The sequence below is a fragment of the Sapajus apella genome, unplaced genomic scaffold (genome assembly GCF_009761245.1).
Source record: "Sapajus apella isolate SASKATOON/1434 unplaced genomic scaffold, GSC_monkey_1.0 scaffold12, whole genome shotgun sequence".
Classification (NCBI taxonomy): domain Eukaryota; kingdom Metazoa; phylum Chordata; class Mammalia; order Primates; family Cebidae; genus Sapajus; species Sapajus apella.
Genome location: NW_022436952.1, coordinates 31,736,499 through 31,760,631, shown reverse-complemented (window position 1 = coordinate 31,760,631; position 24,133 = coordinate 31,736,499). Strand labels below are relative to the sequence as shown.

General features: G+C 46.6%; 1 protein-coding gene across 5 annotated transcripts in view; it reads left to right on the top strand.

The window, feature by feature from the left end:
- HNF1B (HNF1 homeobox B) overlaps positions 1 to 24,133 on the top strand; it is a 62,475-nt gene that overhangs the window by 17,674 nt on the left and 20,668 nt on the right. For all 5 annotated transcript variants that reach the window (XM_032280824.1, XM_032280822.1, XM_032280823.1 and 2 more), the window contains exon 5: positions 18,624 to 18,784. In XM_032280824.1, coding sequence (XP_032136715.1) covers positions 18,624 to 18,784 — 161 coding nt within the window. The remainder of the gene's footprint in view (positions 1 to 18,623; positions 18,785 to 24,133) is intronic.

Here is a 24,133-nt window from a genome sequence, read left to right as displayed (position 1 = left end):
GCTGGAGTGCAATGGCGCGATCTCGGCTCACCGCAACCTCCGCCTCCTGGGTTCAGGCAATTCTCCTGCCTCAGCCTCCTGAGTAGCTGGGACTACAGGCATGCGCCACCATGCCCAGCTGATTTTTTTTTGTATTTTTAGTAGAGATGGGGTTTCACCATGTTGACCAGGATGGTCTCGATCTCTTGACCTTGTGATCCACCCGCCTCGGCCTCCCAAAGTGCTGGGATTACAGGCTTGAGCCACCGCGCCCGGTCCGAGCACCCTTTCTTTAACAGCACCTTCCCTCCCGGCCATGCTTACCACACTGTGGCCCACTTGTCCACAATGACCACGGTGTGACCCTGGTCCTGGAATGTCCGGCACAATGGGGGTGGCAGGAGGAGCACTCTGCCTCTGTCAGCGGCTGATTGGTTACAAGATGCCCTGCAAACACATCGTCAGCAGAATCAGCTGTTTGCAGCGTTGCCCTGCTCGGCTTTACAATCACACACCAGCATGCGGCCCAGGGTTGTCATGGCTTTGTCTCCCTTATGCATGCTTAATTGACAATTAAGCTGGGGCTTTGAACCAGCCTGGCTGCCGCTGCTGGGCCTTCATCTTTCCAGGGAGTGTCACAGGGGCACCCTTTGTTTGCTCTTCTTGGGGGCCTGAAGTTACTGTAGCAGGCTGCAGGCAGCCATTTATCTTCAGCCTCGAAGGCCTTTATCTGCCCCCACCCCCTATTCCAGCTCTCGGCCAGCAGGAGCTGTCCCTGGTTATAGGCCCCATGACAGCCCATTCTGAGGCCATTGAGCAGGCCCGGAGTGATGGCCTCTACCGCCCTTCTGGAGATGAGTCAAGAGAAAGGCCCCAAAAGGTCAGAGGGCAGGGCGGCAGCAAGGAGAAGGACTGGTTGGAGCCTGGTGCTTGTATTGATTGGCTTGAGGAGGAGGAGGAGGAAGTTGGCGCTGGATGGAAGCTCTGCTAGCCTTGGCCTGAGCCATGGTATCTGCGGTGTGATCTGTGGCGTCCTTGCTGCCTGTGCCCTTTGCTCTAGTCTGCAGCAAGCTCATCTGGCCACCGCCTTGAGGAGGCGAGGAAGGGTAAAAGGTCTTCAGCAGCCTCCGCTCTCCCATGCGTGATGTCCTCACTTTTTTTTTTTTGAGATGGAGTCTCGCTTTGTTGCCTAGGCTGGAGTGCAGTGGTGCGATCTCGGCTCACCGCAACCTCCGCCTCCGAGGTTCAAGCAATTCTCCTGCCTCAGCCTCCCGAGTAGCTGGGACTGCAGTCGCGTGCCACCATACCCAGCTAATTTTTGTATTTTTATTAAAGACGGGGTTTCACCATATTGGCCAGGCTGGTCTTGAACTCCTGACCTCATGATCCGCCCACCTCAGCCTCCCAAAGTGCTGGGATTACAGGCATGAGCCACCAAGCCTGGCTAATGTACTCACTCTTGTGTCACCTTTTGGGAGGGAAGTGGGGACTTATTCTCCTGCAAAGAAAGTGAGACCCAAGAAGAGAAGAGGCCTCTCCAGGAGGACTTTCAGGGGTCCCTTTACCGAAGAAGAGACGTATTTCTGTGGCTGCTGCTCCTCCCTCTTGCTGAACTCTGTTCCTCTCTCTCCAAGCCCAGTGGACTTGACTTCCCTGACGTGGCGCAGAGCTTAAAAAACAGAATCCTGCCTCCTGACCCTCCCTCATCGCCCTTCACACCCCTCCGAGGTTACCGGCAGGAATCTAACCCTGGGTCTCAGACAAGCCGAACTCCGGGCCAGGGTACCTGTGTGAATGCTGTTGTTTTCCCTGGCACTGAATTCTGCAGGGCCCAAGGAAATCTCCAAAGTGTCCAGTGGCAAGGTAGTGACTCAACGAGAGTAATTCTAATGGCCAGTGTCAAGGAGCACTTCCTGGGTCCTAGGCCCTGGGCTGAGCTCTTCAGTGCATCATGTTATGTAACCTGCATAATAACCCTGCAGGGTAGGAGCCTTCGGTAGTATCATCTTTATTTTACAATCAAGGAAATGAACTATTCAGAATGGCAGGAATGTCCCCAAGTTCATATTCTTAGTAAGTGCTGGGGACGGGTTTAGAGCTGTTGCGCACTGTTCGTCTCTTTTTGCTTTATGCAGATGTAAGAACTTTTCAGGCACAAAACCCAACACACATGGAGAGAGAGAAGACACACACATACAGCACCCCCCACCCAGTTCCTTTTCCAACATTCCTACAGTTCCCCACTAAATGACACCGAGGCTTTGGGAGATCATGGCCAAAGAGGTGGGGTAAGGGTGGGAGTCTCCCGTTCTGGCTAGTTTACTGCTTCCTCCCCAACCACTGCCCCTGACCAAGGTGGATTCTGTGCCCTACCCAGGCAAGAAATCAAAGCGCCCTCTTTCACGACTGCATCCCCATGTGTGCGGGGATTTGAACTGCCCTTGCAGTCGGCACTGTCTGGGCTACTAAATGCCTTAACAACTTAATGGGGCTTCTGAGACACTGCAAGTACCTCAGCTCACCTCTGGGAGCTCCGCCTGCTCCCTGGGCAGCAGACAGGGGGAGGGGTTTATGAGGGCCGTTGTAAAAATATTCATCTCAGCGGCAAAGTTCCTCACAGTGAATAAGGCTCATTGTCCCTAAATTGCAGATTACTTCAGTTCCAAAAAGAGACAAATCCTGCCTTGATATGTCTGCTATTGTAGGAAACACTTTCATACTGACCTGAGGTTTAGTGGTGGACGTGGGTGATTCCAGTGTTCTCCGTCTTAGGGACTTTATCTGAGTGCCATTTTATCTCTTGAATTTGAAGGTCATTTTATCTTGTGGGTACCACCCCATCGGCTGACACTAGACTGGGGAGGACAATCAGGATATTAATGAGATTAAGAGGCCTAGGCTTCAGGGTATTCTTTCGGCCTGCCCCTGATAGGGACCAACCCTGGTCTGCATACAAAGAAACCGGGCGGCTGGGCTGGTGGGGCTCCAAGCCTCTGCACAAAGGGGCCAGGAGATACTGGGGCCCTATCACCTAAGGCTGCCCTACTGGTCATGCCTAATCCCCCTGAAGGATCCTTAGAGGATTCAAGGACTCCTCGCCGCCTCCAGTCAGCTCTGAGGAGGAAGGAAGCTGCCTGCAAGCACACAGCCCTGGCCTGCAGCTTATGGGAGAAGTGCTCTTGGAAACTGTTTGTTGAAGGTTTGATGGGAAGTGACAGGAACTTAGAGAGAATTAAGCACCACAGGTGCAGAGAGAGGCAGAGATCTGTGCAAGGGCCTTTGAAGCTACCTGCTTAATGGAAAGAAATAGGATCTGGCTTTATACCTCTACCCACTTTTTAGTGGGAAGTACAAACACAGATGAAGAGGAGAGAGAAATATACATACATATATATGTATTATACATATACATACACATACACATATAGAAATTATATATATAAAAGGAATGCAGCCCACAAATAAAGTCAAATCAGTCAACCATGGTTATTATCCTAGCTAGTCACAAATACTCTAGAACAGGGATTTACAACCTTTTTCTGTAAGGATCCAAATAGTAAATATTAAGTATTTTAAACTATTCAGTTGCATTTACTCAACTGTGCCTTTGCAGTCTACGGGCTATGGACAGCCATAGCCCATAGACATGGAAGCAAATGAACATCACTTTCTTCCAATAAAACTTTATTGTACGGGGACTGCAATTTAAATTTCATATAATTTTCACATATCCTATAGTCTTTGATTGATTTTTTTTCAACTATTTTAAAATGTAAAACCAATTCTTAGCATGTGGGCACACAGGCTGCTTTGGCCAAGAGACCAGTTTGCTGACCCCACTGTAGGACAATAGTTCTCAAACGTGGCCACGCTTTAGAATCACCTGAGGGAGTGTCTAAAACTCCCAGTGCCCAAGCTGCACCCCAGACCTGTCAGCATGGCTGTGAGTGGGACTGCACATCAGTAGTGAAAACTTTTTAAGTGATACCAATGTACAGTTACATTTGAGAACCAACTCTAAGGTTCTCAAATTTAGCTTCTCAAATGTTCAAGTGTATGCTAACTCCCCGAGGGAGGGCGGGGGCGGTTAAGATACAGATTCTCATTCTGTAGGCCTGGGGTGAGGCCTGAGTTTCTGCATTTTCAACAAGTTCCCAGGTGCTGTTGAAGAGGATGGTCCGAGACACACTTTGAGTAGTGGGAGTGAATTAGCCACTAACTCCCCTTTGCCTCCTAACTGGTGTAATTTGCCTTACCATCGCCAGCCTTGACATCTAATACGGGACATGCTCTTTTAAATCCAGTGGGTACAGCGACAGAATTGCAGGCTACAGGGGCAGACCTGAATTCCAACCTTAACTTGGCAACTTACTGCTCTGTGACCCTGGGCAAGTCTCTGGAATCTCTGTGCTTGCCTCTCGAGGGGTAGAGACACCCACTCATGCAGATACTAGAATAATTAAATGAGATAATATATATGTGAAACACTCTGTACATAACAGACTCTCATAAATAGTAGCTGTTATCATTCCTTGCAGAGGCTTGTGGGTGGTTTCTTCATTTTTTGGTTTTTTAGTTTTTTCCCCTGTTTCCCTGTCCTTCTTAGAGGTTTCATTTAATCTTGATTTTTTTTTTTTTTTTTATGTCACCCAGGCTGGAGTGCAGTGGTGTGATCTGAGCTTACTGCAACTTTCACCTCCTGGGTTCAAGCAATCCACCTGCCTCAGCCTCCTGAGTAGCTAGGATTACAGGCATGCGCCACCACACCCAGCTAATTTTTGTTTTTTTTAGTAGAGACGGGGGTTTCACCATATTGGTCAGGTCTCAAACTCCTGACCTGGTGATCCACCCCACTCAGCCTCCCAAAGTACTCGGATTATAGGCGTGAGCCACCATGCCCAGCCTTAACCTTGATTTTTAGGGGATTTGAGTATCTCCAGCTAGATATTCATCTTGATGTTTACAGCAAATTCAGGCTGGCTTCTTGTAGCACATTGGGTATGAGGCAGTCTCCGGCTCCTCCTAGGACTTCTCTGTGACAACTATGAGGCATATTGAGTGTCGTAAAGCATTGGTACAAATTCAGGAAACAGTGAGGGGAAGCTGGGGAAGCTGGATTGGTGGGGGTTGAGGGGAGGGTCATGACCATGTAGCAGGAGGTTAGGTTCATGATGTTCATGAGTTCGAGATGACCATGAATTTCCTACCTAATAGGGCATTTTTCTTTTTTTAATTAAAGGAGGTGCGAGTACCCCTCCCATGTGTATTGCTTGTTAGTAACTAGCCCTGGGAACCTGCCAGGTAGAGGGGGTGTGGGATGTTCCCAGTGGAGGCTACATCTGGGAAGCTTAATGCCCTTTGTTCTTAGAAGGGAAGTTCCCCCAAACTTCAGGCGAAGGAGCATGAAGAAGGAGAGGGTGCACACATCCCACAGTGAGCAAAGGGAAACCTCAGAAGTTCCTAAGGGCTGATTTTCTGGAAACCCCTCCCCTCAACCTGTGATCATGCATCTGCTTTAGGTACCTTCCCATTACCCTATACTCTGACTTCAGCAGCCTCCACAATAGCATACTTGTGTGAATTCAGCCACTGAGGAATCAGCTGGCAAGGGGGGACTCAATGCCTCCAGTGCTTTTGGGAAGTCAAGAGCCAGTCTCCTCAGGACTTGTACTTTGCATGTTCTTCCCAAGTTAAAAAAACACCATGCAGATGGTCTTTGGCATGTAGACTTTCCCCAGTGAAGTCTACCTGAGCCAAGGTGGGCTGGTTATGGGCAGTCCCTTCTCAGGCCTGGATTCAGGTGGGTGTGTCTGAGTAGCCAAGTATAGCACCTAAATCAGGCTTGGCTTGGGTTATGGTTCTGTCACTCTCTGGCAGTGTGGCCTCAAGTTATTAGTGTCTTTGCCCCAATACCTCTCTCCTTAGGGCTGTTGTGAGGCTTAAATATGATCAGACACACCCCGTACCAAGCACAGTGCCTGGCAAGGAAGTTTAGCTGTCATTACAGTATTATTGAATTGACTCAGAACCTTCAGGGTGTTGAGAGAATGGAAGAGCTTGGGTTCTCCCTGAGTTCTTGAGAAGGGTGTTGCCTTGCTGTTTCACCCTGGAAGGATTGCCCTTTCCATGAAGCTGCTTGTCATTTGAAACATCAGAAACAAAGACCTAAGTATTGGCAAGATTTGTGGTTCTCAAATCTCTCTCCAGACCACATAAAAGTCATCCAGGGAGCTCATTAGAAATACAAATGGCTCCCTCCACCCACACACACCTTTAGAATCAGAATTGAGAAATGAAATGTTCATAGGCATCAGCGCTTTTGACAAAAGCCCTAAGAGATTTACCTACAGTCCCAGCTACTTGAGAGGCTGAGGTAAGAGGATCACTTGAGCCCAGGAGTTTGAGGCCAAAGTGAGCTATGGCAGTTTGGTTGTAAACAACAAGGAGAGCAGGCTGCTTATTTCTAACTCCATCCATAAAACACCTTGAGGTAAATTCAGCACTACGTGTCCATTGGTGCTGTAGTACAACCCGGGTGACAGAGTGAGACCCTGTCTCTGAAAAAAAGAGAGGCCGGGCATAGTGGCTCATGCCTATAATCCCAGCACTTTGGGAGGCCGAGGTGGGCAGATCACGAGATCAGGGAATCGAGCTCATCCTGGCCAACATGGTGAAACCCTGTTTCTACAAAAATAGAAAAATTAGCTGGGTGTGGTGGCACATACCTATAATCTCAGCTACTTGGGAGGCTGAGGCACAAGAATTGCTTGAACCCAGGAGGCAGAGGTTGCAGTGAGCCAAGATCACGCCACTGTACTCCAGCCTGGTGACAGAAAGAGACTCCATCTTAAAAAAAAAAAAAAAAAAAGAAAAGCGAGAGAGAGAGATTTGGATGCATAGTCAGGGGTGACATCACTAGGCCAGATGGAGCAGGATAGTTCTGGAGGGGTTGAAGGTAATTCTCATGGCCCCTTGCTAAACTGGGAAAGGAGAGGCAGCTGGGGTGAGGGGCCTTGGTCTAGGATTCAGGAGATCAGAGCCACCAATAAGCAAGGCTGACCTTGGGTGAATCATTTCACTTCCTGGGGATTCTGGCAAATGAGGGTGTGGGGTGAGGGCCTTTCGACTCTGTCGGGCTGTTGTTTGGAGACTGTGTGTTGCATCCAGTCTTGAGGCCCAGAACTCCGCAGCTTGAAGTGCAAAGGAAGGCTTGCCATTGTGATATTTTATTGTGAAATTCATCATCTGTGTTTCTCTCTCTCCTTCTCTCCCTCCTCCCTCGCTCCTTCCCCATTTCAGGAACTGTGTGCTGTTAGAAGCCTTCCACCTTTATTAGGGATCATTAGAGCTTTACAACACCAGCAGATTGGGTGGAGCCAGTCACAATAAACAGATTTATAATCGGTATAAACTAGACACCTATAACTGCTGGAGGTTAACACTTTCGGGGCCTTTGAATGGCAGCTGGCATGCCCATGCCTTCCGGCCCGGTCCACTGTAGGTGCCCCTTCCTGGTCGGCACCCACTGGACTCAGTTGGCCGTGAAGCGTAAGTGAGTTCTTGTTTAGCAAGGGTGGAAAACCCTTAAACAGCATCTCCTCTTTGTGTTAACATCAGTTTGCGTGATGGACACAAAAGTGCTTCATTTATCTCAAGGTGTTTTATGGATGGAGACAGAAATGAGTAGGCTTTCTTCCTCATTGTCTGCAGCCCCACAGCCAGGGGAACTGGAGGGTTTGCATCCCTACTTGTAAACTTTAATCTTACCATGAAGAAGAAGGTCCCTGAAGCCTCTGAACACCTTGCTCTCTATGCATGTATTCAGAGTGGTAGAATTGTGGGCTGTACCAACATCTAAACCTGAGTTGGATTTCTTCACCGTTGTGTCTCCGGCCCATAGCCCTGTACCTGGAACATGGTAGACACTGCATATATTTGTGAAATAAAGATATCTATTTGAGGGTTTCCTGTCGAAGCATATGTAGAAATCCCCTGTTTTATAAATTTCGTATTCAGTTTAAGAATTAAACTGGGGCGGGGAGAAGGGGAGTTAAAAATAATAATTAAACGGGGCATGGGATTAGTTTTGTTTTATATAGCAGGTATGTGCTATATAATTTTATATATATATATATATATATATATATATATGCACATTTTCTCTTCTCTAGAAACAATGTCATCCAGCTTCACCCCATTAACACTGCTTGAGAATACAGTTCCCAAATTAATGTCAACACTTAATGCTACTAGAAAGTTTTCAAAGAACATATCATGACTTTCTCCCTGATGTTCTACTAGTAAACTAGTCTACTCATGTAATTTAGTTCTACTAGTTAGTTTAAGGTTCTACTACTTTTACAATCTCTAACCAGTATCCCTAGGGCAAGAAAAGAGCAAGAACTCCTCTTCCTGTGTTTCCACTGAGCAAAGTGAGGTCTGGAAAAGGGACTGGACTACTGCAAATCAATGATATGACGGGACAGAAACAAAACTGCCCCGCTCTGGGCAGCCACCAGGTCTGTGGTGGTGCTCCCTGAGCAGTTGGCTGGTGCTCCTGTCTCAGAGCCCAACACCCGGTGTTCCCTGGGACGAGCCTCCCTAGCCTGCCCGTGATCAGTGGCTATCCATCATGATGATGGTGATAATGATGATGATAATGATACTGATGGAGATGCCCTTTGTGACAGTGATGAAGAAGCTGGGATCTGGTCAGGCAAATCGCTATCACAAGGCAGCTCTGACACTTGCCGGGCCTCAAAGGATCTTCTCCCTGGGTATCATCTCCCAGTGGGGTCTTGCTTGTGAATAGGCCGTGGTGGAAAACCTCTGTTTTCTAAGGCAATTTTATTAGCCCTTCAGTCACAATACAGATGTCTGTTTATAGGACCTACTTTTGTGTGGACACCCAGTGGCTCAGTCTGCTGATGGCTTTATAGCCTTTCTCCCTTTGCCCAGACCCACTGGGAGCATCACCATTCTCCTTGTTGGCCAGGCCTAGAGGCCTTTATTGCAGCCATATTATCTCTGCCTGCAAAGGCAGCCGCTCAGAAAACACCAGGAGTCAGACTGCAGAAGGGCAGCGTCTGTCCCCAAGCCTTTGGGGCTAATGATGACCACTGTTAACCCTTCTCAGTTTTACCCTAGTTTCTTTGGAGAAAAGGGCGTTTAAGTTATTCATGTTGCCACAGTAAATTCCCATTAATTGACTCTTGTCATTATTCCCAAATCAACCCAGTGGCCCCCAAACTCGGTTCTTCAAATGTGAAACTGTCTATCAATACTATTTCTTCAATTTTGATTATATTTGAATCTCTCTCTCCTTCTCTCTCCCTCCTTAAAAAGAATGCTTGCCTCCGTTGCCCATAGAAAAACTGGGAGAGGGAGGCCAAAGCAAAAGAGCTACTTGAGCCGAGGAGTTTGAGACCAGTCTGGGCAGCATAGACCCCATCTCTACAAAACAATAACAAGAAGAAAGGCCGGGCGCGGTGGCTCAAGCCTGTAATCCCAGCACTTTGGGAGGCTGAGGCGGGTGGATCACGAGGTCAAGAGATCGAGACCATCCTGGTCAACATGGTGAAACCCCGTCTCTACTAAAAATACAAAAAATAAGCTGGGCATGGTGGTGTGTGCCTGTAATCCCAGCTACTCAGGAGGCTGAGGCAGGAGAATTGCCTGAACCCAGGAGGCGGAGGTTGCGATGAGCCGAGATCGCGCCATTGCACTCCAGCCTGGGTAACAAGAGTGAAACTCTGTCTCAAAAAAAAAACAAAAAAAAAAACAAGAAGAAAGAAGAAGAAAGAGAAGAAGAAGAAGAAAGAAGGAGAAGGAGAAGGAGAAGAAGAAAGAAGACAGAAGAAAGGCCGGGCGCGGTGGCTCAAGCCTGTAACCCCAGCACTTTGGGAGGCCGAGGCAGGTGGATCACGAGGTCAAGAGATCGAGACCATCCTGGTCAACATGGTGAAACTCCGTCTCTACTAAAAATACAAAAAATTAGCTGGGCATGGTGGCGCGTGCCTGTAATCCCAGCTACTCGGGAGGCTGAGGCAGGAGAATTGCCTGAACCCAGGAGACGGAGGTTGCGGTGAGCCAAGATCGCGCCATTGCACTCCAGCCTGGGTAACAAGAGCGAAACTCCGTCTCAAAAAAAAAAAAAAAAAAGAAGAAGAAAAGAGGAAGAAGAAGAAAGAAGAAAGAAGAAGAAGAAGAAGGAGAAGAAAGGAGAAGAAGAAGAAGAAATTAGCCAGGTATGGTGGCATGCACCTATAGTCCCAACTATTTGGGAGGCTGAGGTGGGAAGATTCCTTGAGTCCAGGAGGTCAAGGCTGCAGTGAGCTGGATTGTGCACCGTACTCCAGCCTGGGCAACGGAGCTAGAAGCTTATCTCAAAAAAGAAAAGAAAAACTGGGAGATTTAGAGGATACATGGATTTACGTCAGTCACTTTACCACCACTCAATTCAATAGCCTAAAGGTGAAAGGGATGTGGAGTCATCAGTCAGAGTGGAAGCACAGGTTACTCATTCATCATTTACTCCTTCAACAAATGTTTATTGAATGTTTAGCATGACTCTATGTCAAGAAGAAAATGGAGACTACACACAAGGTCCTGCCCTCATGGGGCTGACATTCCAGTGAGGGATGCAGCCAGGGAACAAGAAGACAAACCTGAAAAATCATTTCAGGCTATTAATGGGTCATGATGGGGAGGTTTAACATATCTGGAGCCCATTTGGGGTTTACGGGGAAGAGGGAGAAGGGTCAGCTTTGGCATACCACTGACTTGCTGGGAGACCCCCCAGCAAGAGGTAGTTCAAACAACCTTGTCCTCTCTAAACATCAGTTTTCCACTCGGTCACATGGGTGCCTGTGACACATTGAGAAGCAGACGGGAGTAACATACTCTCAGATGTGAGTACTGGCCAAGTTCTCAAGTGCCAGGCTGGTTCCTTTCACCTACAGCAGCAGTCCTCAGGCTGAAGTATTCGTTGCAAACCAACAGATGTTTGCCTGCAGAAACTGCCACTCTAGTAAGGTTGAGGTGTGGTGGCACAGGTAGACCTTGTGGGGGAGGACACGCGGAGTTTCTGTTGCTCTTCTGCCTCCCCGTGTGTGCAGTTTTCTCAGGTGCACCATGCACATCAGCTTCTGTTCTCAGCCAAGGTGCTTTTGATGAAAGATTGTTTTCTTTTTCTTTTCTTGGTTACATTTGCTTTGATTTTTTTTTTAAATAAGAAAACCAGTTTGTGGGCTTCCCTTAAGTATCACTCAACTTTTACTCCTTGAGTCAAGAATGTTTACTGTCCCCGCAGGCCTGTCTGTGTTTCTCCTCTTGTGAATTGAGCTCCTAACTAAGCCGTGTTAGGTAGAAAGGGATCCGGAATTGAAACCAGCCAAGCATTTAAATTGCTTTCATCTTGCATCAGCTTTTTCTTCCAGACATGCAGATTTTTAATCTTCTAAACTCTTTGCAAACATGGATCTTTATCCTCACAGAGGAGGAAATATTAATAAGAACTAGCAAAAGTCCTATGCCACAAAAAGGAAACTGAGGCAGCAATGCTAACTCATTTGAAAGCTTTCATTTCTGGAGTTCTCAGTTTCAAGCCAGGGAATTGTTCTCATTCTTTTCTTCCAAATGAGCATCTCAGAAGTTCACGAGACTGAATCATTTGTCTCTCTGACTCTGTCCTTAAAAAAAGTAATGTGTTCAGGGAAGAGGCAGTTACCAGGAATCAGTACTGGGTCCATAAAACCTGGCCCCGACCCTCCCTGTCCTCTCTCCAACATAATGATTTGGCTTCGTAGAAGAGATGGCTCTGTCTACTCATAATTTATGGACATAGTTCTTTCCTTTTGGATGAGCTCTCTCCTTCACATGCTCTCTCCTGCCTGAGTTTAAATTCCCAGTTTCTAGACCCAACAGGGTTGGGCTGCGCTCTGCATGAGGTTAGAAACACAGGGGAAGAATGTGTGTGACAGAGCCCCAGCGAGTTGAGTAATGTTTACTCTGTTGGTAGCTGGGACGCTCACTTCGCTGGCAGAGGTCCACCAGCCAGAGGAACATTCCTGCATTATCAGGGATGGGAGGTTGGCTCTGAAATGTCAAGGGTGAAAAGCATCCCACCAGATTCTGGGTGCAGCTCGCAGACCCCAGTGAAAGGAACTCCCACGCTTCAGTGCCAAAGGCCACATCAGGGGCAAACTGAGCCCCACATTGCCCAGGAATCCCCACTTTCTGCCTTTCTTCTTACTAAAAGAGCAGTTCTGGTCATGTTTTCCTGGTTGACATTGCTCTTCTGTTTACACAACAGAACTGATGCATCTCTACCATTCTTTTATTCATTCATGATTCTGGCTTGTGAAGAAGGAATATCTGTATGTCCATTTCACAGACAAAAATGCCAGGACCCAAAAGTTAAGTGATCCAGAATCATCAGAGCTAAGGCAGAGAGAGAGAGAGAGATTGTTAGTTTAAAGAATCTAGAGGCTGATGCCCAGTTGATCTCTGGAATTGTGGAATTGGGGTCTCAGCTGTTTTTTGAAGCTATTAGAGCTGAATTAAATTGCCAGGGGTTCTACAAGCTATAGCTCTAAGCCCCTGAAGCACAGGTTTCTGCAAGGTCTCTCTGGAACGTCACCCTGACAGCTCCTCTCTGGAGTCCTCCTGTAAGCCAGTCCTGTTTGTCTTTGAACACACAGGCACAGCTGGTTCTATATAACCTGACATATGCAGCCTAAAAATCAGCACACTTTGCTAACCCATGCGATAAGAACCACAGGGCTTGTGGGAAAAACAGAATGAAGAGCACAACACTTGAGGCCAGATACAGTGGCTTACACCTGCAATCACAGCACTTTGGGAGGCTGAGGCAGGCAGATCACTTCAGGTCAGGAGTATGAGACCAGCCTGGCCAATATGGTGAAACCCTGATCTCTACCAAAAACATAAAAACTTAGCCAGGCATGGAGGTGGGAGCCTGTAGTCCCAGCCGAGGCAGGAGAATTACTTGAGCCCGGGGGTGGAGGCTGCAGTGAGCCGAGATTACGCCACTGCACTCCAGACTGAGTGACAGAATGAGACTCCATCTCTAAAATAAAAATTTTAAAAAGTACAACACTTGAAAACTTCCTCAGCGACACATTTTTTTGGTTTCGAGATGGAGTCTTACTCTGGTTGCCCAGGCTGGAGTGAAGCGGCATGATCTCGGCTCACTACAACCTCCACTTCCTGGGTTCAAGCAATTCTCCTGCCTCAGCCTCCCAAGTAGCTGGAATTACAGGCACGCAGCAGTATGTCCAGCTAATTTTTGTATTTTTCGTAGAAACAGGGTTTCATCATGTTGGCCAGGCTGGTCTCAAACTCCTGGCCTCAAGTGATCCACCTGCCCTGGCCTCCCAAAGTGCTGGGATTACAGGCGTGAGCCACCATGCCCAGCCAACACACTTTTAAAAGATAAGAATCCAATAAAAAGATTACCAGAGTTTTATACTCATTAAATAGTTAAGAAATATATCAATGCTGTACAACAATAAATATGGCAAGTTTTCTTAGGGAAGTGGGCATCAGAAGAGCTGCGGATTGTGAGTTACTGTGAAGTGGTGGAGAAAGGGTTATCTGAAATGGGAGGAACATCGTATGGATGTGCCTCACCAGTGCCCACAGTGGAGTGAGGTGGCTGACAGATGTTTGTGGTGTGTATATGTACATACAGGAGTGTTTTTAGTATTTTCCTATGTGGTTCTGTTCAGCTGGATGCAGGTTTCTGCATTCACTAAGTGTTTTGCAAATGTGAAATTCACATTACATTCAAATTATCCCCTACTATGTCAATAGAGCTGGAACAGATTTATACTTTCAATACAATAAACACAGAACTGACTGTATTTTCTCCTTCTGCTAGAAGTGATGCTCATTATCTGGGGCATGGGTGCTCAAAGCCTCTGGGGTTTCATTGCTTCAATCGATAAATATTCATAGTACTGGGCAGTCTGCTAGGCTGTGAGGATGCAATGAGTAAGAACTCATCTCTTCTTTAAGAGGGAGAGAGAAGTAAACATATTGTCAGAGTGCAGGGTGGCCGACTCCTGCTGTAAGTCTCTGCCTAGTGCATGTAAAATACAAAGGATGGAGCAGCCATCTCCAGGGAGGCCATGTGACATGAGAAAAAGGGAAGAGCTTTCCAGGCAGAGGGTGCAGCAAAGGTGCAGAGGCAGGAGAAGGTCAGGCCATTTGAGAGACAGGAGCTGGCCCGGCCATTTGAGAAGCGCATCATGGTTTTGATGAGAGATGATGCAGATAAGACAGACGAGTCGCAAAGGCTGAGTTCTGCCAGCCTCATGTGTTGGGGCTCTTCTGGAAAGCAGTGAGGAGCTATCAGTTGTTTCCAAGCAGGGCAGAGGCATGGTGTAATTTTGTTTTAGGAAGAAATCCCACGCTGCAGCAGTGTGAAAAGCACCCTGGAGATGGTGCTGGCACAGGAAGGCAGGGCAAGGATGCTGGCTTCTTGGAACCATGCACCTCAGCCAGCCTTTGACATTCTGACCAGTCATATTGGATAGAAACCAAATGACCTGTGTCTGTCCCATATGCTGTTAGGAATCCAGAAATAATCTGACACCCATGATGCTGATGCCTAGGAACAGGAGAAAGTAGATGACCTACTCACCAGGGCCTCAGGGAAGTCTCTAGACTCCACCTGGGAAGGCTTTTGCTGCTGGACACACTTGCTGTGGTTCATAGAGTCAACAACGGGGACAGGGCCAATGAGTGGCTTGAGCTAGGAAGTGGAAGGTGAATGGCTATCATCTGTTCACTTTCATTTCTCCTATGGGTCCTCTGGTGGCTATTGACCTGGCATCTTTGGCTAATCAACATTAAACCAGAGCCTTTGTCATATGTTCACTTTAAGAACTTGTGTTGGTGAAGGAAGAAGGGAAGATGTCATTCCACTTCTTAACACTCCCTAGCACAGTGCCTGGCACACAGTAGGTGCCCAATAAAGTGGCACGACCTCAGCCTTCCTAAAAATGTCTTCTAAACAAAGATAGTTCCAAAGTAGGAGGAATTGACATGTTTTCAGCAGCTGTTACACGCCCAGGATGACCTGGGTACTTGGACATCCATTAACTCATTCCATTGTCTTCCCAGTGGCCTGACAGGTGGATATTGTTAACCATAAGGAACTGAAGCTCAGGGAGGTTAAGTAACTTCCCCAAGGTCACACAGGTCTTACAGGGTAGAGCCAAGATTTAAACCCGGGTCACCTGGCTCCAGAGCCTACACTTATTTTTGTTCTCACTTCAAGTGCTCTTCTGAGTTTTTGAAATATATGAGGACTGGCCTCTCCTGCCTCTAACAACAGCACCTATTTTTGGTGTACACCTTGTGATGCACTCCCACCCCACCCCCTCATAAGATGGCTGGCTGATTACAGCCACCCTCTCAGGGGCCAGTGATTGCCACATTCTTGGTGAGAGGAGCATCGTGGGAACAGTTACAGGTGGATCTGGGGCTGATGAGCAGTCTTGTGCCTGGCTCCTATCACACTGCTATGACAATGACCCACCCACCCACAGTGGGCAGTCCTCTGGCTTATAGATGAGGAAGCTGGCACTCACCCAAGAAATTGATAGCAGAGCTGAGATTAGAACAGGGATCCCCCAGTTCCCAGCCAGTCCTCTATCGCTTCACCAGAGACTTTTAAAGGAACATTCAGAGGTCTAGGCACATCTGTCTTTTAACAGAGCAGCTCCACCCTTAATATTTCTTGTATAATAAACTTGTGTTGGGGAGAAAACAAAGTGTGAAAACCACAACAGCCTTGGGATATGCTGCCTGGATTCTAACAAATGACTCCTGAGTCTCTCCTGACATGCTCCCTTGTAAAGAAGCCTTTTGTTTCCTGCGAAAATCCTTGGTTAATTATTTTTAAATAAATAATTGCGTAGCCTTTGGTAGGGGAGAAGCCTCCCTGTGAGCCATATTTGATCATCAGAGGGCTGGCCCTTTTCCGTCAGCCAAATTAAATAGGATAAATCCAGAGACTGTTTGACTTGAGACTGAATCGATGATGGGGACAGGCTGGGAGGTGGAAACACACCTGACTCCCAGCGTTATCACCTCTCTCTCAGGAGCAGAGCCTCTTGGGGAGGTAAATAGCTGGTTAGGGAGTCAGAGAAAGCAGGAGAAAAACAGGGTGAAGTCCAGTTCCTCCAAAAGAACGGAGCAAGAGGGCAGTGGCCAGACCTCCCTCCCAAGTTGCTTCCAGGGCAAAGCATCAGTGGTTCTGCCAGGGTAGGATTCTTTGGAAAATGTTCTTTATGGAAAGATAATTCCATTCAGTGTTTAGAATCTGTCCTAGGCTATCAAGAATTCTAGAATCTTAGGGCAAATATCTTGGGGTCCATTCCTACACCAGCTTCCTCCCCACAGTATCCCCACCCATACTTGCCATTTATATGGCATTTTGCAAGAAACTGTATAGATGTTACCTCTAAACCAAAAAGAGCCCTGTTGAAGATGCACTCTCTCTGTTTTTCTAGAGGAAACAAAGCCAGAGAGAGGGAAAGTAATTTTCCCATGATCACAGATCTATTAAGAGCAGCATTAGGATTTGAACCTGAGTTGGTTTAGCTGTAGAGTCCATAGTCTTCCCATTGCCCTCTCCTTGATAGAAAATTCTTCCTTTTATTTATTTGAAATCTGCCTCTCTCTTTTCCACTGGATCTAGCTCTGCCTTCAGAGCTCATAAGGTTCAAATCTCTTTCTTCTTCTATGTAACAACACTTTGAACTGTTGGAAGCATCCTGCTAGGAACTGGGTGGCAAATGTGAGTGAAGAAAGAAGACCTCACTTAATCCAATGTGATGGCATCGAGATGGCAGACAGGAGACCTGGGGGCTGCAAAATAGGTGCACAGGAGGACAGGGGACTGGGCAGAAGTTGTTGACTTGGGGAGCTGGACGCTGTCCCTCCTTTTAACTTCACGGTTCTAGTTCTTTCCAAAAAATGTAGTGCCTTAAACCAATAACCACCAATTCCAGTGCCATCCCACTGTCACCACTCCCCCACTAGCAGCTCCTTGATTCAAAGAATGGGGAAAATGGCTAATAGAAAAGCTTATAGAGCAAGCATCAAGTCACTGCATACTCAGACAAGTTGCTCTTGAAGGTCAGAGTCCGCTTTAGCACTTGTGTGTTTTTTCCCTAGCCCTCTTAAGCTCTAGGTCATGTCAGCCTTGGGTAATAGCCTTAGGAAGATCCAAGGAAAACTGGCGTAGGGCTCATCTGGTCTCATCTTGGTAAGCTTCATCTTAATGAATTGAAGGCAGATTATGACACTGATTATAGCAGTGTGCCTGGCCCCTGGGGGAATTTATAGCCTCCTCTGGAAAGCGGGGATCTAGCTCGGGCAGGGGGTGGGTGGATGAAAGAACAGCAACAGAATCAGTATACAGGGATGGCTCATCTTGGGAAACTGGGCAAAAGAAGATGTGCAGCTAAAGAGTGGGTCTGCTTCTCCAGATTATTCCATGCCTAGAGCATTTGGTCTCTGCAGGACAGGGACCTCCAAACCTTTTTGTCAAATCCAAAGCAAAAAACAAGAACATAGTCTTTCTAAGCACTGAGCTTAGGGCAAGAGGCCCCATGTACCCGCAACCTTGTCCTTGGCTATTTCATGGACACATCAAGCAGGATTTGCACCTGCAAACTGGATCCAGGTTCTTGGCCCTCTTTTGGCTTCCTTCAGTTGCCTGATCGCTGTCCAGTACTTTTCTTTCCTGAAAGCAGACTTCCATGTCGGTGCCTGAGCAAGAGGGAGGGTCAGAGCAGTGAGGCTATAAACATGTTTGGTTCTACCCTTCCCTTGCAGAGCCAACTCCAGTGGTTTACTAAACATCCACATCTGTCTGTGTGTGCTGCCTGACCCACCTCCTGGCAGACGCACATTTCCCTGTGCCCTGGAAGGCAGCCAAATGGGACCCCACCACAGGAATGTGAGTTCCAGAGCCTAGCTCCTAGATGCAACCTCATCCCTGTCCTACTCTGCCTGTGTCCGCGCCCCTGACCTCTTGGGCCTGGCCACAAAGGCGGTACACAGAGACTGATACCTAAGCTACGGACGGCTCTTTTAAGAGTCACTGGACAAGGGCCTCTTCTTTGTCACATGGGTCTACTTATACTTTGCAGCACCATGAGAGATGCCAGGGACACATTTCTAGAAGGCATTTTGAAGAATAAAAGATATACTCCAACCAGTAGGAAGAGAAGGCTAGTCTCTACCACCAAATCTTGAAAGAACTGTGTGGAAGCAATGACAAACAGAATCCATTCAGTAATTCATTTATTCAACAGAAGTATACTGAGTGACTATGCAGTGCCAAGGCACTGGGGATACATCAATAAACAAAACAAAAGAGATAAAAATGTCCCGCCTTCATGGAGCTTACATTCTAGAATTAAATAGAGAACATGCCATGCTTACCCTGGAGAAAAGCAGCTGATATTTCTTGTGGTTGGACAGGGGAGGAGAAGGCAACTTTATTTTCTTATCACCCACCCTTGAAAACAAGGGGAGCCAAGTCATCGTTCCAGGACCCTGGTGGCACTAATGTTCCCTATTGGGTTCGTGTTGTTTTGCAGGAGTGCGCTACAGCCAGCAGGGAAACAATGAGGTCACTTCCTCCTCAACAATCAGTCACCATGGCAACAGCGCCATGGTGACCAGCCAGTCGGTTTTACAGCAAGTCTCCCCAGCCAGCCTGGACCCGGGCCACAATCTCCTCTCACCTGATGGTAAAATGGTGAGTACACCTGGGCCATTGTAGCTCTGGAGCTGATAAGATAAGAGGCAAAACAAACACAACTTCTCACAAGGCCTGCCTCAAACAATGAACCATTGTAGCCTCACAGGGGAAAATGGGGGCTGTCCAGAGTTGGAAAGGAGAGGTAGTGCTGGTGACCCAGGCTTTGGCGGGTAGAAGAGGTGTTCGGTTTGAACCCAGCCAATAAATCTGACAGAGTTCTGCTCTCATTTTATTGATTGAATGCCTCATAAAGGAGCAAGCCTGGTGGGACACTGTTTGTTTTGGGGCTGCCAATGACATTTGTGTTGATAAAATGTTCATTCGTCCCTTCCCCCAAGGCCTCCAAAGCCAATTTTTTAACCTAGAGAGCACCTCACTTTGACACAGTCCCCCTCTTCCTCCTTACCATCCCCTTGGTACAAACAAGGAGAGCCATTAGCAAGTCAGGATGTAGTGGATAGGAGGTGATGGGGAGCAGCTTCTTGAACTGGAACGGTGAAAGACATGGAAGGCCATGACAGCGAAGATCACAGCACAAATGGTAGATGGGGTGGGGCAATGCTTAGGGAGGGAGAAACACTGACTTTGAAGTTACAATTGCCCAGGTTCAAATCCCAGCTCCAGCACTTAATAGCTGTGCAGCCTCGAACAGGTTACTCAACTACTTATGATCTCTTTTCCTCATCTATAAAGTGGGGGTAGTAACAACAGACTTGTTGGGGGGCATGAGCGTGATAACATATGAGAAATACTCTGCAGCATTTGGCAAAGGAAATAATTAATCGCAGCATTGTTGTCATGTTAATGTCAATATCATTCTCATTAAATGAAAGTTTCTATATCCATAACCATGGCCCCACACCCAGAGGCAAGTTGGGCACACTTGGTGAATAATGGACAACTTGAATTTGAATTTTCTACTTCAAACTAGATTCTAGGCCCAGTGCAGTGGCTCACACCTGTAATTCCAGCACTTGGCTGTGGCACGGGGATCACTTGAGGCCAGAAAGTTTGAAACCAGCCTGGACAACATTGCAAAACACCATCTCTATTAAAAAAAAAAATACAAAAATTATCCAGGAGTAGTGATTTGCACCTGTAATCCCAGCTACTTGGGAGGCTGAGGCAGGAAGCACACTTGAGCCTAGGAGGCGGAGGTTGCAGTGAGCCAAGTTCATGCCACTGTACTGCAGCCTAGGCAACAGAGTAAGACCCTGTCTCAAAAAATTATAATTAATAATAATAAATAAATAAAACAAACTAGGTTCTAATTCGAATTAGGTTCTGATCCTCTAGTAACACAAGTGCAGGAGACAGTGGCTTGTGGGAGAACAGGAGCATTACGACACTGGCAAGGATAGAGAATGGAAAGCTCTGTTCTTCGGGTCATGCTCTGTTTTTCAGGGGAGGGAGGAGCTGCAGGTTCCTGACTTTCACACTGAAGGTGGAGCCGCACACGTTCCCAGAGTGGGGGCCAGGACAGGTGAGGACAGCAGGGTGCAGAGGCCATTTTAGATCTTGACGTGTGTGCTGTGTAGGCAACACAGAAATGGTGAGTCACAGGTGATCGAGTCCCTGGCTCCCTGGAGGAAAAACAAAGTGTGGTTTCTGAGAGGAGCAGTGACCCGGCCAATTCTGGTTTCAGAGGACCTGAGCTGCTCTCCCTGGTTGCACGCAGCCTCTGCAAACAAAAATGAAAGGGCACTCCTGGGGGAGGCATTTTGCAGCCCCCTTCTCCTCCTCCCACCTATCCCTTAAGAAAGATTCTTCTCCATATAAAGGACCATTTGTGTCAGTTACCTGTGAGAGGCACAAATAAGTCTTAATGACTTCTTAAGAGTGTCCCAAACAAGTTAGGGTTAAGGTTACCCGGACTTCCATGGAGAAGGGGGCCTTGTGAAAGAGGCCTTGACTTCTCACTGTGGAAAAACCTTCCAAGTCTCAGCTCTTATTGCTTGGAGGTCCTTGGGGGTTTCCTGAGCTCCGCCACTCCTCCTCCTAAAAGGCAAGCTGCCTCACCCAGGCCAGGGCAGCTCTAAATGCAGCCTGCGGACACACTTTTTGCTTCCTGTTCTGCTCGGTAGTGCTTTCACTGGGCAGTATGTTACTGGATTGATGATTGACCAAGACCGCACACCTCAACGCTAGCAAACAACCGGAAGCTTGTTTGCAACCGGAAGCTTGTTTGCAGGGACTGGCTTTTCTCTTGTCTCCAACACCCTAGTGCATACGTTATATCGCTATCATCAGATGCCCAAATTCAAGAGTCTGTTTTCTTGTTAGTATAATAACATGTCCTTCATGGATCTTGGTCCACCAGGGCAAGAGTGGAGTATGGCTAAAAAGAATGCAGGCAAGGGAATCAGTATGTGCAAGTCTTGGCTCCGTCATTCACCAGCAGTAGTGTGGACAAATTGCTTAACCTCAGTTTCTTCATCTGTAAAATGGGAGATAATGATGCCTATGCCATAGGGTTGGTGTGAAGATTGCTTGTGGCACTGTTGTTCTTTGAATCAGCCCTGTTCTAGGAATGACAATCTCTGCATGCTGACTTTCAGTAGGACATGCCTTGAAATCTTTCCCCAAGGACCAGTTTTGGAAATAAAGCCAATCCGTTCGAACTCTCTGTTGTACTGTCTGCCCCTTCCCACCCCTGTGCCCAAATGTCATACATTGACAAAAAAAACTGGCCAGCTTTAGGGTTGCAGTCTGTGCATGTTGAACCTTAAAAAAATAAAGAAAGAAAGAAAAAAGAAAAGCACATACTGGATGCTTTCACAGCGTCAAGCAATATAGCCTAATTGTGAAAAGCTCAGGCCTTGGTGGCACATAGCTGGCTTTCAACCCCAATTCTACCACGTGAGCACATTTCTTAACTTCTCTAAACTTCAGTATCCTTAATCCATGAAATAAGAATAATAATGCCAACCTTGTAGATTACAAATACATAAAGCACCTAGCATAGTGAAGAGACCATGACAGCATTAATATAATTCAGGCTTTCCAAATTATCATGTGAGGATCACCAATGATACCCTAAGCAGTGTCCTAGCTTCCTTCAGTCCAGGAGCCAAAGAGAGGTTGTAGCAGGCATGGTGGCTCACACCTGTAATTCCATTACTTTGGGAGGTGAGGTAGGAGGATTGCTTGAGCCCAAGAGTTCAAGACCAGCTTGGGTAACACAGCAAGACCCTGTCTCTACAAAAAATAAAAAAATTATCCAGACATGGTGGTGCATGCGTGTTGTCCCAGCTACTCCAGAGTTTGAGGTGGGAGGATTGCTTGATTCCAGGAGTTTGAGGCTGCCGTGAGCTGTGATCATGCCACTGCACTCCAGCACTGGTGACAGAGCAAGACCAGTCTCAAAAAAAAAAATTTTTTTTTAATAATGGTTGCATTTTAGAATGGGAAGTAACTTGATCAAGGTTGCCCAAACTTAGTAAGTTGATAAGATTTAAGCTCCAGCAAAACTGGATTTGAATTCTGGCTTTTTCACTTGCAAGTCAAGTGACATAGAAATAGTCTCAGCTCTTCTGAGGATCGGTTTCTTAATCTGTAATATAGGGACTGATAGTAATAATGCCTGCCCTATTTATGTTATTATCAGTGAAGGACATCAGTGAAAGCACTTTACAAATTCTAAAGCCACACACATTTAAATTCTTTTTATCATTGGCTTCCACGTTTCTCTTACACCATTAACAAAATGCTGCAATGACAGAGAAATTACTGTCACTTGGTTGACTTTCTCCAAAGGAACTACATTACCCAGAAGATTCAGTCTGAGGGCAGGTTACGATTTTTTTTTTTTTTTTTAATGACTGACGTTATGAAAAACAAGTCCAGCAAACAGGCTGGTTCTCTCTTGTTTGATGTGGTCAGAATTCCTTCTTGGCCATGTGACCCCTAACTCATTTCTTGATGCTTATTTTAAAAATACAAACAAACCTGTTTGGTTTTTGCTTTCTTTCTTTTTTAAATTAACCTTGGACGCTATGGGGTTGACCAGAAGGGCAAGGTAGGAGATAGCATCTTACCTGGGTGCTGGTGTGAGACCTATAGTCTGAAGAGCTCCAGGAGGTGGAAGTTGGAAGAAGTAAAGTTGAGTTACTCAGATATCTGGTGTATCCTAACCCTAAAGCACCTCTCAGGGTTCCTGAGGCTCTCAAGCATGCCACGCCTGGGTTAGTTCAGAATGAGATGGGCCAGTCCTTTCTTAATAATAACTTTAAAAATTACTTTGAGGCTGTGCACAGTGGCTCATACCTGTAATCCCAACACTTTGGGAGGCCAGGGTGGGCACATCACCTGCGGTCAGGAGTTCAAGACCAGCCTGGCCAACACAGTAAAATCTCATCTCTACTAAAAATACAAAAATGTGCCAGGCATGGTGATGAGCACCTGTAGTTCCAGCTACTCAGGAGGCTGAGGCAGGAGAATTGCTTGAACTTGGGAGGTGGAGGTTGCAGTGAGTCGAGACCACATCACTGCACTCCAGCCTGGGTGACAGAGCTAGATTCCACCTCAAAAAAAGAAAAAAAATATTTTGAAACTATAAGTAGTAAACTTATTTATCATGAAAAAGTACACATGTGTATAAAGCTGGTAGCACCCTTAAATTATAATTATAGTTAATGGAAAAACATTAGAAACAGTACTGATAACATCAGAAGCAAAACAAACACATCCATTACAGCTATTATTGTTTAATACTATGAGCTCTAAGCAATGCATTAGGACATGTAGACATATCAGTACTAGCAGGGAAAAGACCCTGTTAGCATTAGATGCTTGTATTACAATTACGTACTTGGAGAAAAAAATCAATGAAGAAAAGACACTAATAGGATTTAATGAAGTGGGTCATGTACCAAGTAAATACACAAAATTCAGTAGCTTTCTCATACTAATCTGTCATTAAAATATAATGGTGATTACAATATAGGATTCTTAACCTAAAAAGAAATAAAAAAATTTGTTATGTATAATGGAGATGTGAAAAAAGTAGAGACACCCTAAAATGGCTAATCTCCCCAACCCTTAGTAATTTCTGAAGCTGGCTAGTAACTCAGACAGTCAACAATAGATGTGCCACGAGGGCAAGGATCATTGTCTGTTTTTCTTACTGCTGTATCCTCAGCATCTAGGGTAGTGTCTGTCCCACAGTAGACACTTAATAATTGTGTGTGTTTTTTCTTTTTTCGTAGAAATGGGATTTCACCATGTTGCTTAGGGTGGTCTTGAACTCCTGAGCTCAGGCAGTGCTCCTGCCTTGGCTTCCCAAAGTGCTGGGATTACAGGCATGAACCACCACACCCAGCCAATAATTGTTATGGAGTGAATGAA